At 50.7% G+C, this 14345-nt stretch overlaps 1 protein-coding gene across 1 annotated transcript in view; it reads right to left on the bottom strand.

Moving 5' to 3' along the window:
* LOC128977832 (opioid-binding protein/cell adhesion molecule homolog) overlaps nucleotides 1-14345 on the bottom strand; it is a 129854-nt gene that overhangs the window by 9669 nt on the left and 105840 nt on the right. The window contains exon 2 of the mRNA XM_054395517.1: nucleotides 3115-3347. Within this exon, the coding sequence (XP_054251492.1) occupies nucleotides 3115-3347 (233 nt within the window). The remainder of the gene's footprint in view (nucleotides 1-3114; nucleotides 3348-14345) is intronic.

The following is a 14345-nucleotide window of genomic DNA, read 5'->3' on the forward strand; positions in this document are numbered from 1 at the left end:
CCACAGTAGTCTTAAAAGTCTCCAGAGAGATTCCACAATCTCTCTGGGAGGCCTGCTCCAGGGCTCCAGCACACACAGCATTTTTTTCCCTCATGTTGAGGTGGAATTTCCTGTGCTCAAGTTTGTGTCCATTGCCCCTTGTCCTATCACAGGACACCACTGAAAAGAGCCTGGCCCCTTTTTTTTGTCTCCCACCCTTCAGATATTTATAAACATTCCAAGATTTCCTTTCAGCCTTTTCTTCTCCAGGCTAAACATCCCCAAGTGTCTCAGCCTTTCCCCATCACACAGATGTTCCAGTCCCTTCACTATCCTTGCAGGCTCTGTTTAACACTCCCTAGTATATCCTTATCCCTCTTGAACTGGGAAGCCCAGAATTGGACACAATACTGCAGATATGGTCTCATTAGTGCAGAGTAGAGGGGAAGGACAACCTCCCTTGACCTTCCAGCCATATACCATTGGCCTGCTTGGCCACAAGAGCACATCGCTCTCCCACTACTGTCCACCAAGACTACAATGTCCTTCTCCATGGAGGTGCTTTTCAGGAGGCCAGCCCCTCCTGCATACTGGAGCATGAGTGTTGTTCCTCCCCAGGTGAGTTCTGTGACTCTAAGGAGGCACAGCCATGCATGCCCCAGCATCACCCTCTGCCTGTGCCAGCTGGCGGCCGAGCCTGCAGTAATGACCAGTTAGCAACCACGTTCAGCTCAATTAATTTATATTTGTGTTTTGCAAAAGTTAAAGTTGGCTGGCTGCAATATTGATTCTTTGTCTCTGTGTTCAATCGGGTTTTAATTGTGCGACTGCGGGGCCCAGCCTCCCCTCCTAGCAACCCGGCCATAAATCTGCCGGCCGGTCGCAGGCAACAGTAAATGTCTCTTAGTGCTGTTATTAATATGTCTCGTGGATTGGCTCATTGCAGCAGCCCTTAACAAGGCTTTGTAAGAGCATGGCTGGCAGCAAGCCAGAAGGGGTTTTGTCTCCCTCTTCCTCTTCTCTTCGGCAACTGCCTTGTGTTGACGGCATGGATGCGTTCCGGGTGCTTGTGGCACTCCTGTGCGTTTTGAGGAAGGTTAGGACTGCAGAGAAGATTGGTGTTGAAGCTTGTATAGGAAGATGAGCTGCCTCATCTTGCTTTTGGAGGGAAAACTTCTGTACTGTGAGGGTGCTGGAGTCCTGAAAAGGACTGCCCAGAGAGGTTGTGGAGTCTCCTTCTCTAGAGATTTTCAAGCCCCATCTGATGCATTCCTGCATGGGCTGCCCTGGGTGATCCTACTTTGGGTTGAGCTCAGTAATCTCCAGAGGTCCCTTCCAACTCCTGCTATTCCATGAACTGTTGAGTTTGGAAGAGATCATCAAGTCCAATTGCTTCTCACACCAGTGGAAAACTTCTCCCAGCACAATTAGGGACACCTCACCCCCAGACAGTGTCTTTGGATGCAAACTATCTGTGGCCTTCACCCACCTGAATCTGGTTAGTGCCTGAGTTTTTGAGTACCACTCTGAAAAGGGACTGAGTGGAGTGGATCCTGAGCACCACTGCTGGCTCACAGAATCACAGAATTCATCAGGTTGGAAGGGACCCTGAAAGGTCATCTTGTCCAACTCTCCTTCAGTGAGCAGCAACATCTCCAACTAGATCAGGTTGCTTAGGAACCCAGCAAGAACTCACTCCATCAGGGCTCACCTACTTTCATCAGGTGTAAAGCACTGGGGTACTTCACTGGTGTTGGCTGGCTGGATTAGCAGGATTAGAGAGCAGACAGGAAAAACAGATTAAACTTCACAGACAGATGGTTAACATGCAGCTCAGAAAGGGGGAGAGGGAGAAGCCCATGGAAGGGGGATTGAGGGATATTCCTGGCAGACCTCTGCTCCCCTCTTCCTGAGGCAAGCCTTCACCACCCTAACCCAATGTGAATGGCTCCCTGAGACACTCCCACCTAGACTCCAACCTAAACTTGTTGGAAGGGGAGGCCACAAACAAACTCAGCCTCATCCAAATGAGAAGGATGCATAAAGGCAGAAAAATCTGCATTGGGGGCTTTGTGGAGACATGTTGAGGCTGAGAAATGTTTCAGATTTGCTCATTGCAAAATCAATACCCATCAGCTGTTGGAAATTAAAGGAAAGATTAGGTCCTGGTTTTATACGCTCTTTATTGTATTCCAAGAGCTTTCTACTTGGCCAGATAAATCTTCTTTAAGAGGATTAGGAAACTTTCATTATCTTTATCTAACCTGAACTAACACTAACTCTGAAAAATTAATCTAGAGGCCGGACAAAAGCCAGTAGCTGGTGCAAAGCCACAAGGATCCACTGGCAGCATCCACCAGAGTCTTACGGGCAGCCCTGATCTACCAGCACCCAGATCTCCCTGTCAGAGCAGCCTCAGGAATGCTGCTTTGCAATCCAAGAGCATCACCTACACCAACATGCTCGTCTGCAAAGCCCCGTGCCAAAAGCCCCTGTCTCCCAAAACCATGGAGGCTGTGCCATGGGAATCCACTGCTCCACCATGCCTGGCAGCACTTTGCTTTCAGCTCTCCCTAAGCATCTCCAGACACCTGCCTGAGCACCTCCTAACAGTTCCTAACAGCACAGCAAGCCAAGCATTGTGGTCCCAAACAGTGAAATGGGTCAAACCCACAGAAAGAACAGGTAAGGAGGGAGAAGGAAGAGCATGCCAGTCCCAGGTGTCTGCTGCCCCATGTGACAATCACACAACATAGTAAGGCTGAGATGATGCAAGTCCATCTCCTCCCTGTACAGTAAGCACCTGTTCATACCCTTGTCCTCATGCCACTCAATCTTGAAGGCAGTAGATGTTGGTCTGAACCCTCAATCCCCATCACTAACAGGGTCTCCAAACCCTTCACAAGCCCAGGCATCCTTCTATACAGAATCATGAATCGTTTCAATTGGAAAAGACCTCAGGTCTCACTGTCAACATAACACCACCACAGCCATCAAACCGTGTCCCAAAGTGCCAAGTCCACACATTTCTTGAACACCTCCAGGGATGGGGACTCCACCACCTCCCTGGGCAGCCTATTCCAATGCCTGACCAAACATATCAAACCTGTTTGGCAACCGCATATTAGAACCTACCTTGCACGATGAGGTGGACACGCGAAGTCTTGGGATGATTGTCTGTCTGCACAGAGCAGGTGTAGGGGCCCTCATCATACACATCCACATTGTGTATCTTGATGCTGTACTGGGTCTTGGTGTTGGAGACGATGACCACACGGTTGTCTATAGACCACTTGTCATTGCCAGCATACAGGATGGTGCTGCGGTTCAACCAGGCTACCCGCGTGACCCGGTCATCCACGGTACACCTGCGGAGGAACAGACACAGCCTCACAGTCCTGGAACAGAAGGCACAGCAAGGCTTCTGGAACCCAAAAAGGGCACATGAGTGGGATGGGAGCTGGCTCCCCATCTTGCATAGCATCACCACTGGTGGGGAGTTGAGGCTGAGCTGATGTAACACTGCCACCACATCACAGAAGCACAGAGGCACAGAACCACAGAATCACAGAATCATGAAATCATAGACTCATGGAATCATAGACTCATAGAGTCATAGAATCATGAAATCGTAGACTCATGGAATCATAGAATCATAGACTCATAGAATCATGAAATCATAGACATAGAAACATAGAATCATGAAATCATAGAATCATGGACTCATAGAATCATAGAATCAGAGAATCATAGAATCGTGAAATCATAGAAGCATGGAATCATGGAAGCATGAAATCATGAAATCATGGAATCATGGAGTCATGAAATCATAGAAGCATAGAATCATAGAATCATAGAATGTTAGGGGTTGGAATGGGAAGGTCTTCTAGAGATCATCAAATCCAACCCTCCTGCCAAAGAAGGATCACTGAAGGCAGGTCACACAGGAATGCATCCAGGTGGGCTTTGAGTCTCCAGAGGAGGAGGCTCCACTCCACAACCTCTCTGGGCAGCCTGCTCCCGGGCTCCAGCACCCTCACTGTAAGGAAGTTTCTCCTCATGTTGAGGTGGAACTTCCTGTGATCCAGCCAGTTCCAGTTGTTCCTTGTTCTGTTACTGGGCACAGCCAAAAAGAGCCTGGTACCTTTGTCTTGACACCCACCCCTCAGATATTTATAGACATTGATCAGATCCCCTGTCAGCCTTCTCTTCTCCAGACTAAACAGCCCCTGGTCATATAAGAGATGTTCAAATCCCTCATTCATTTTGCTAGCTCTAATTTGGACTCTCTCTAATAGATCCCTCCCAGTAATGTGGACCATGACTAGACTACACTGCCACCATATGCCCCCAGTCACTTGAGACTTCACAGAACCGCTGAATTCACCAGTAACAATAAAAACCAACCATCTTTTTCTTTCTTTTTATTTTTTTTTTTTAATTGGTTAATACGGAGCCGAGGACCCAGAGCGGAAAATCCGATCACACTCAGCACAGACACTTTCTACGCTCGCCCATCTCTGCTGCTCCCTGCTCCCCCCTCGCCCTCGCTGCGCGCTGAGAATTTCAGATGAAGCTGTAAAATTTGCTGACAGTTGTGCTCCTCGGCACAGCCCTCAAGCCATCCCCGGGGTGATATACGCACCCGCTGCCGGGGAGAGGGCCCGCGGCACGGGCGCGGGGAGAGGGGAGGGAGCTACACAGCCGGAGACAGCAAAGGAGAGAAGGGAACATTTGGATAAGCAGCTGTAAATCCAACAAGTGCCTTGAAAACACAACGTGATCGTTGCCATTATTTATTTCCTGCCTGGCTCCCACCCTCCCTGCTTTGAGACGGGGGCTCGGCAGCTCTGCTCCACGCCGCTGACTTACACTTGGCAAAGAACAGAGGGAGGGGGAGGAAAAGGAATTAAAATGCTCCTGCAGAACATGGCTTTTTCATTCCCTTTGATAGATTTTTCTCAATATATTTACTTGTGGCCTTCTCTGGCACCTGCAGCAAAACCACCCAGCGTTTGGCTAAATTAAGAGCTTGGCATTTCTCGTGAGCTTCGCCGTTCTCACCGGAGGACCCAAGGGGAGCATGAAAACAAACTGGGAAAAACCGAGCTCAGTGCAGGCTGGTGCCGGCAATGGCAACGCTGCCGCAGCTCTGTGCAGCTGCGATCTTAGCAAGAGGCACCTACAGTCAATCAGGAAACTCGTGCGAGTCCCTCTCCACATGCCTGTAAATTCCAAGATGGGTTGTGGGCTGTCCCCATCCCCATCCCCTCCGCTGCAGAGGCTTTGGGGGTGTTATATGTCTCCCTTGCCGGGACCGCAGAGTGTCACCTCGATCGAGGTTATTAATCGAGCAGAGGGAAGGGGCGACATTCGGCACGTCGGAGGGTCCCTCGGGGTGCTCGGTTCAGAGGAATGAGCCATATATCCTCCTGCAAACGAGTCATTTTCCCCTTGCAGGAGCTGTACGTCTCCGCCAGCCACATCCCATATGGATGCTGGGAAAGACGGATGGCTCTCCGTGCCCGCTGCCGCGCTGCCGGCTCGGCTCCGGCGGACCGAGGCGGCCCCGTGCCGGCGCACGACGGCGTCCTTGTCGGGGAGCCGAGCCCTCTCTTCGCTCAAATTAACTGGGGAGAGCTAAGCGCAGCCGAGTTAAGTTCAGCCCTGGGGGATTCCAGTCTAGTGGACTATTACTGCTGTCTCACTTCATTATAATGAATAATAAAGAGATACTTACACACGGCTTCTGTAAATTATTCATTGCGTGCACCACCAGAATCAGGGCAGCAATATGTAAAACAGACAACGTGCATGTCTGTGTGCACAGAAATAACCAGACTACAGCCCTGCCAGCTCCTCTTGGGTCCCCTCATTAGGGGTGAAGCACAAGGACTTGGGTTTGAAGTGACAGGGATGAGGAGCTTTGTGTCATTACCAGGCACGTTTCACTGTTGTTGCCCAGCTCTGGCTGGTGCATACCAGGGGTGCTTCCCAGGGAGATGTGGGGCTAAGTGAGGACCCCTTAGAATCAGGATCACTCGTTCTGTGTTTACAGCTTGGATTTATGGCTCAGAGCCCACCTGGACAAGTTCATAGGGATGCCCGTAACACAGACAGATGATGCTCACGGAAGGAGGGACAAGAACAGCATCACCCTCCCTTGCTTGTAGTGGCTCGTGACCCTCAAAGTTACTCCAAGTAAACAGGACTTAGTCCAAAAGCAAGGAGGCAAAGGCTCCTTCTTCCCACCCTTCAGGCTCACTCTTCAGCTGCTGCCACACAATAGCTGACATGGGACCAAGTCCCTTCCTGCACCTCCTAGCAACGTGCCAGAGCAACCACCAGCAGCTCCATCCAGTGGCAGCCACCATCCATCAGCTGCCACAGAGACACACCTTTTCGCCCAACCTTGCCTTCCCACCACAAGTTCTATGGGATTTGGTGCTTTGAAGGCAAATATTGACCAACACCCCAATGCAAGGAACATCCTGCCAGGTTCTCTACCCAACGCAGAAAGTGATCTTTTTGTTACTCACTAAGCTGCCTGCACTCCCTTGGCTGCTGAGCTGTCTTTGCTACCTCTTCCAATTGACCAGGATTATGATAATGTCTCCAGTAAGCAAACAGGTAAAGAGACTTCTGCAAAGTGTTTAGATAGAGCAGACAAGCTCTGACAAAGCTGGATAATAAAGTGGGCCAGGAGGTTTTCCCTTGAAGGGATCTAATTAAGAACAAAGACAAACCCCCATTAACAGTCTCCTGAAGGCACCTTATCCATCTCCAGAAGAAACCCTGCCTCGTGAGTCCAGAAGGGACAAAAGACAATAAAGCACCTGTCAGACAGGAGGGAAATAAACCCATCCTGGAGAAAACCCAGCAGCAAGGCAGTGAGAATATCTCAGAGCTGATATTGTCAGTCGAGCCTCTGGCACCCAACCCACCCCAGCTCCCCCATGCAGCCCTTTCTCATGCAATGTGACCCATCCTGTCTGCAAGCCACTTAAGACTCTCACTGCATTCAAGCTGAGACTTTTACTGCCTTCGGGCCTTTGGCTGCCTCCCACTGTGAGCACACTCCACCACAGCAGCTTGCTGGGATGCTGGCCTTCACCTGAGCTCCAACCCCCCCAGCTCTCCCACCGACACGCAGGGTCTGTCGGGTGGTGAACCCGATCGCAGCAGCACGGCAAGATGCATGAGGGAGGGAGCTGGGGGCAGCGGCGCTGCGCCGCTTCCCCTCTAATTGCCCCAATTCCTCATCCTGAAATGCTAATTTTGAGGTTTGCCGAGGAGTTCTTTCACTTAGTGTCACCAATACAGATAACTCCACCGACGTGCTCTTTGCATTCAGCAGCACAAAGCGACCATTTCCCTCCTCCTGGACCTATTAAGAGAGATCCCTGCATCGCTCCCGCAGCAGGCTCCTGCCCAGACCCATCAATGACACTGACAGTGCTTCTCCAACAAAAGGAACACGACATAACACTCACTGTCTTCATCCCTCGTCTCATGGACCTTCCCTGCATTGCTGACTTGGCCTGACTTGGATATTGAAGCTGGGTTTCCCGTGGTGGGGAGGATACCATGCCCAGGGTCAACACAAGGTTTTCTGACACTAGTCTGAAAGCATAAATGACACACAAAGAGTTGGAGTCATAAAGCAAGTCGCTGTCTATTTTTGCACCCACTCTCTGTGGGTGCAAAATAGTCCAAGGGATGGGTTACTCTAAACCCCAAAACATTGATGCACATACTGAGGTGCCCAGGAGATGGGTTCACACTCACAGGGTCTAGTGGAAAGTGTCCCTGCCCATGGTAGGGGCATTGGAACTAGATGATTTTTAAGGTCCCTTCCAACCCAAACCATTCTGTGATTCTGTGAGCCAAGGCAAGAGGCTATGGAGAGATGGTGTTCTTTGGATCGATCCAAAAGCCTCCTGTTCCTTTATGCAATGCTCTACTTTTCAATACTTCTACAGCCCTTCAAGCCCAAACTGCTTTTCTCTCCTTTAGACAATACATGGAGATGATAAATGGAGTGTCAAAACCAGTTGCAGACTGGCCGGCTGACCCAGTTTTCAGCAGCTAAAATAACTCAACCAAGTCGGGAGCGAAGCCCCTTGACAGCAACAGGGTAGTGCTTCACCCTTCATCCTCAAATACCCATCAGAGGGGCAAGGTAACCACCCCAGCACCCTTGTCTTTGAGAAGGAATTGTTAATTACACTTGCAGGGGACTCCTAATGGGATTACTCTTTTATTTCTGGTCCTCACCCTGGCTACAGAGTTCCCAGGCTCCGAACGCCTTTTATTCCAGACAGCTGGAGCAAAGGCAGAGGAGATTTATTTGTAATCATCGGAAATAAACACCCTTCCTCAGAAGTAAACACAAAAGAACAGAACCTGGCTGGGCTCCCGCTTCGTTAAAGATGCAAATTAGAAGCAGGCCATCCAAAGGCGGCGGCTCCTCTAATCCTCTCCCCACAATGGGAGCCCTCACGTTAGCCGCGGGTACAGCAGCAGCCCCGGCGTGCAGCGGTGGCTCTTGCTCCACAGCTCCCCGAGGGCAGGTCTCAGCCGTCTGCGTTTCCATCACTGTCAAGCCCCGAAAGTTATTCTCAGTGTGGAGGGCGGGACGCACTTCGTCTTCATTCCCCATCCTTTCCCAAGGCACCTCGTCTCGTCTGAGGCACTCAGAGTATCCTTTCTCCCATCTCTCCCATCCACCCTGGTGCACCACACCATCCCCACATCATCCCAGCACCCCAAGGATGGGCAAGACCCACAGTGTGCCATTGGGCATAGGCCAGGATCACCACCTCCTGTCCAGCCCTCACCACTAACTCAGCAAATACTGACCCATAGTCCATGTTCCCAAGGGAAAACAAAGAGTGTAGGATGCTGGACAGTGAACTGCTGGAACTGTTGGAGAAGGTCCAGAGGAGGCCATGAAGATGATCACAGGGCTGGAGCATCTCCCCTATGGGGACAGGCTGAGAGAGTTGAGGCTGTTCAAGCTGGAGAAGGCTCCAGGGAGACCTTAGAGCAGCCTTCCACTACCTGAAGGGGGTTACAGGAGAGCTGGGGAGGGACTTTTTAAAAGGGGTTGGAGTGCCAGGATGAGGAGCAATGGCTTTGAACTGGAAGAGGGGAGCTTAAGACTGGAGATTAGGAAGAAATTCTTCAGAGTGAGGCTGCTGAGACACTGGAACAGGTTGCCCAGAGAGGTTGAGGATGTCCCCGCCTTGGAGGTGTTCAAGGCCAGGTTGGATGAGGCCTTGAGCAACCTGGGCTGGTGGGAGGTGTCCCTGCCCATGGTGTGGGGGGTGGAAGTAGATCTTTAGGGTCCCTTTCAACCCAAACAATTCTATGATTCTATGCACAACTCCTCTCCTTTCCCCCACAATGTCCCTCCACACCACACATGGGTCACCCTAAACACCTCCCAGAACATCCACACCACCAGCCCTCACTCTCTGCAAGCTCCATTAATTTCCTGCCCTATTACTATTGCATCACTCTGATTCCCTGAGTTCTCTCAGCGATGTTCCAACAATCTCCAGACCACCAGCAAACCCTTCCCTGCCAACCACCCTCTCCTCAGAACCCTCCAAAAGGCCCTCCTGCCCTCCCCAGGGGCAAAAGGGTTCATCAGGGAGGGTTTCTCCTCTTCCATTCCCCAGTACTAGCGAGTGGTCCACCCGCTGCCGAGTACCAGAAGAGAGGCTGCTCCCCGTGAAAAATCCAAGCCCAAATTGATACATTAGAGGGTGCTAAATATAAAATATCCATCTGCAAAGATAATAAGCCTGTGAGGGCAGGGGCTGCTGAGTTGCTTCATTTCAGATAGTTTAATGGTGTTTTGGTCCATGACGGCAGCTCCCAGACATTAGAATGATAACAAGATGATGAGGAAGGAGGGAGCTGTCTGCACGAGGCAAAAGAAATCAAGGCCAAAAGCTCACTGTGCAGCTTCTGAGGGGCCCACATCACCCAAAACAACACCTGTGGGTTTGCACCCAGCATAGAAGGACCTGGAACTTTTGGAGCAGGTCCAGATGAGGACACAAAGATGATCAGAGGGCTGATGCACCTCCACTATGGGGACAGCCTGAGAAAGTTGGGGCTGTTCAGTCTGGGAGATGAGAAGGCTCCCGGGAGACTTTGGAGTGGCCTTCCAGTGCCCCTTCCAACATCAGGGGGGTTGAAACTTCCTCCCTTCCAACCCAAACCATTCTCAGGGCTCTGAGTGGCCTCTGTGACAACCTGAGGGATGCAAAGCTTGTGCCTGATGCTCCACTATGTTTGCACTGATGGCTTGGGGAGGGGGATCTTGTGCTCACCTTTGGCCTCAAAGAGGCTTGACTTGCACCCCAGTCTGGGAACTGTGGAGCCAGATTCTGGTGCAGGCTGCACAGCATGATGCTAAGGCCAGTGCAGGCAGAGCTGTGCTGCAGATGGCTTCAAAAATGGCTTTGGTCAGGCATTGGAACAGGTGGTGGAGTCACTGTTTAAAAGAAATGTGTGTCCACAGCAATTTGGACCATGGTTTACTGGCCATGGTGGTGTTAGGTTGATGATTGGACTCGAAGATCTTAGAGGTCTTTTCCAACTGAAACAGAGTGCAGTTTGCACAGGAAAGTTGCCTTGCTCACTGACCACATCTTTTCCCTAAAGCCATTGCTGGGATTTTCTGCATTAATGCTCCACATGGAGCAGACCCAGACACCACAATCAGCTGTTACAGTGAGCTAGGCTTTGCCTTTCCCTCCTAAAGCTCCTCTTGTACTCCCCATGGCTTTCACTTCCAGCTTGAGGGGACGCACAGCACCCTGACAGCATCATCAGCAAAGGAGAAGGGAAATACGAGGCAGCAGCAAGAGAGATAAAGCAGAAAGCCTCTGGATAGAGCAAATCAATGAGGATGTTTATAGAGTAGCTGGCACTTAAATGCTAACGTCAGCCACAGTCGATGATGGCACCGAGCAGGCGCAGCCAGCCCAGAAAAAAACCTCAGGCTCTGGAGGAAGTGCAGTGAGGCATCCTCCCTTGCCCAAAACACTACCTAAGGGATCACACTTCCCATTTGGTCATGGCCACCAAGCCATCCTGTGGTTTGGATTGGAGAAGGCTGGGACGTCCTCTCCTCTCCAAAGAGACAGCTGACACTCACTGGTGCTTACCATCGAGGAACCACAGAATGCCTTGAGTTGGAAGGGACCTTAAAGATCCAACACCCCTGCCATGGGCTGGGACACCTTCCACCAGATCAGGTTGCTCAAAGCCTTATCCAGCTTGGTCTTGTAGGGATGAGGTATCTACAACTTCTCTGAGCAACCTATTCCAGTGTCCCACCAGCTTCATAGTAAAGAAGTTCTTCCTAATGCTCAGTCTAAATCTACCCTGCTCTAGTTTCAAACCATTCCCTCTCATCCTATCACCACAAAAAGTCCCTCTCCATCTTTCCAGGATGCCTTCTCACTGGGGGAAATCTTACCCTTTCCCTACCTTACACCAGTGCTCTGTTCTACATGCCAGCAGTGAAGATACAACCCAATGAGAGATGCTTCCAGCACCAGCACCACATTGAAGGTGCTGATTAAAGGCCATGATCCTGCACACCCCCTGCTCGTGGCACGCCTGTGCCGGCAGAGCTCTGCACCTCAATCAGTGCCTGTGTGCAGAGTCAATCAGTGCTCATCTCACACAATGCAGCACCTGCTCCCCGCCTGATTTCTAGTGTTCTTCAATCAAAAGGAGGAGAAGAAACTCAGGGCTTCTTGCTGGCAGTGTGAGCAGACCCAAACAGTGGAGAACCTGGAGCCTTCCATGCCTGCAGTAGAGGTTTTGGGCTTGGGTTTGGCTGTTGCAAGGGCTTTTAGCTGGGTTTTTTTTGGCATCCACAGAGAACAGGGAGAGACCGAAATAACTGGTACCATGCAGTGAGAACCAGAACTAACTATGGCTACTCAAGACTCCAACCACTATGACTCACTCATCCTGGTGACCATCTCCATCCTGGCCAGGCAAGGCCACTTTCACAGAATCACAGAGTCACAGAATGGCAGGGGCTGGAAGGGACCTCTGAAGGTCATCCAATCCCCCTGCCAAGGAAGGTTCACCTAGAGAAGGTCACACAGGAACACATCCAGGTAGGCTTTGACTTCACCACATCTCTGGGCAGCCTTTCAACCCAAGGAGAGTGGTCGCAGCTCCTGCAGCATCCCACAGTCACCAAAGAAGAAAGGATGCTGACAGCCTGACTAAAACATGGACCAGCTCCTGTGCAGCTGGAGCAAAGCCACCTGTCCCTGGCCTGCAAGAAGGAGAAATTGGTCTGAAGCAGCCCTGTTGCAGGACAAGTTGGCAAGGTGACCACCCCAAAACAGATCTCTGGGTGAAACAACAGCACACCTAGATGGAAACTTGGTCTGGTCTCCATGGCAAGTGGTCCTCATGCTCTGGGGTGGCCTGTCTAGCCTCAGCACCCTCCCCAGGAGAAGCCAAGGGGGAGGCAAAGCTCTTCTCCCAACCCTCTGTTAATTACCACCAAAAATATATTTGTCATGAGACTCCTGCTCCTCTCTTTGCAGCTCTTAAGGGTAATGGAGAGGTTTCAGTCTTTGGAGGATAAGTCTCAGGCTCTTGGCTGCTTGCCCAGGAGGATTATTTTACATCAGGTTGAGTTCTGTAGTAATTATCTTCAAAACAGCTGGACTGCTGGATAAACTGGCTCTATCTTAATGCACAATACAAGAGCAAATACAGAGAATTAAACTGCAATTCCAGACGGGCCTGACGGATAGGTGGAAAAACCACTCACCAGTGCTTTGGACTCTGAGGCTCAGGGGCTCCTCACACCTCTAGGGTGAGAAGGCATTTTCTCATTTGGAAATCAATTCAAACATCCCCAGAGACCACTTGGAGGGGGGAGGGGAGGGGGAAGATTCCAGATGAAGATGTTTCACCCCTGAGCTCTCCGTGAAGAAAAATCAGCATCATTTCCCTGACCCTCCTGGCTGAAAAAAGCAGAGGTGTTTGATCCTGGCTGCAAAGCCTGGTGTTTTGCACAACCCTGAGTCACTGATAAAAGCTCACATTTTTCAAGTGCTTTGCTCCACACTGCATCCCTCATGCCTGGACATTCCTCACAGCATCCTGTGTACCCCATCCCAGCATGGTGGAGGGGACAACAAATAAACTGTCCTGGACACAAGCATCTTCATTCCAATCACCAGGCAATACAATCCATTGGGATGGTGCTGAGGCAAGATTTCGATGCAAAATCATAGATTCATAGAATAGTTTGGGTTTGAAGGGACCTTAAAGATCCAGTTCAAGCTCCCCTGCAGGGACACCTCCCACCAGCCCAGGTTGCTCAGGGCTTCATCCAACCTGGCCTTGAACAACTCCAGGGAGAGGACATCCATGACCTCCCTGGGCAACTTGTTCCAGTGTCTCACCACCCTCACTCTAAAGAATTTCATCCTAATCTCCAGTCTCAATCTCCCCTTTTCCAGCTCAAATTCATTGTCCTTTGTCCTGTCACTCCAAGCCCTTTTCACAAGTCCCTCCCCAGCTCTCCTGTAGCCCCCTTCAGGTACTGGAAGGCTGCTCTAAAGTCTCTCTGGAACCTTCTCTTCCCCAGGCTGAACAATCCCAACTCTCTCAGGCTGTCCCCATGGGGGAGGTCCTCCAGCCCTCTCATCATCTAGCCACAAGCAGCCTCACCCCAATCACTGGGGAAATTCAAGGCAAAAAAAAATCCATCAGGATGTTGCAGCTGCAAGATTTAAGTGCAAAATCCTCACAGGCAGAACTAATAATCTCTAAAAGAAGGGAAATTCTGCCAGTGGAGGGTGAAGCCATATTTCATGGAGAACACCATGAAGTGCTCCTGCCAGATGCAACATCTCTCAGTGACCTGGGTGAGCCATCAGCCCAAGAATCTAGCAGCCAATTTGCAGAAATTTCACCAGCAATTAGGCAAAATATAATAATCCTTGAGAGGAAATCCTCTGCTGGCCACACAGGAAGTGAGTTTGGAATATCCCCAGAGATGGAGAATCCACAACCTCTCTGGGCAGCCTGCTCCAAGGGCTCTAGCAATTAAAGAAGTTACTCCTCATGTTTAGATGGAACTTCTGATGGTCAAGTTTGTGTCCTTTGTCCTGTCACTGGGCACCACTTGAACAAAGCCTGGCCCCATCCTCCTGACACCCACCCCTGAAGTATTGATCAGCATTGATCAGATCCCCCTCAGGCTGCTCTTCTCCACACCAAACAGCCCTGACTCTCTCAGCTGTTCCTCCTCACAGAGATGTTCCAGTCCCATCATCATCTTTGTAGCTCTTTTCTCTACC

The sequence above is a fragment of the Indicator indicator genome, chromosome 34 (assembly GCF_027791375.1).
Source record: "Indicator indicator isolate 239-I01 chromosome 34, UM_Iind_1.1, whole genome shotgun sequence".
Classification (NCBI taxonomy): domain Eukaryota; kingdom Metazoa; phylum Chordata; class Aves; order Piciformes; family Indicatoridae; genus Indicator; species Indicator indicator.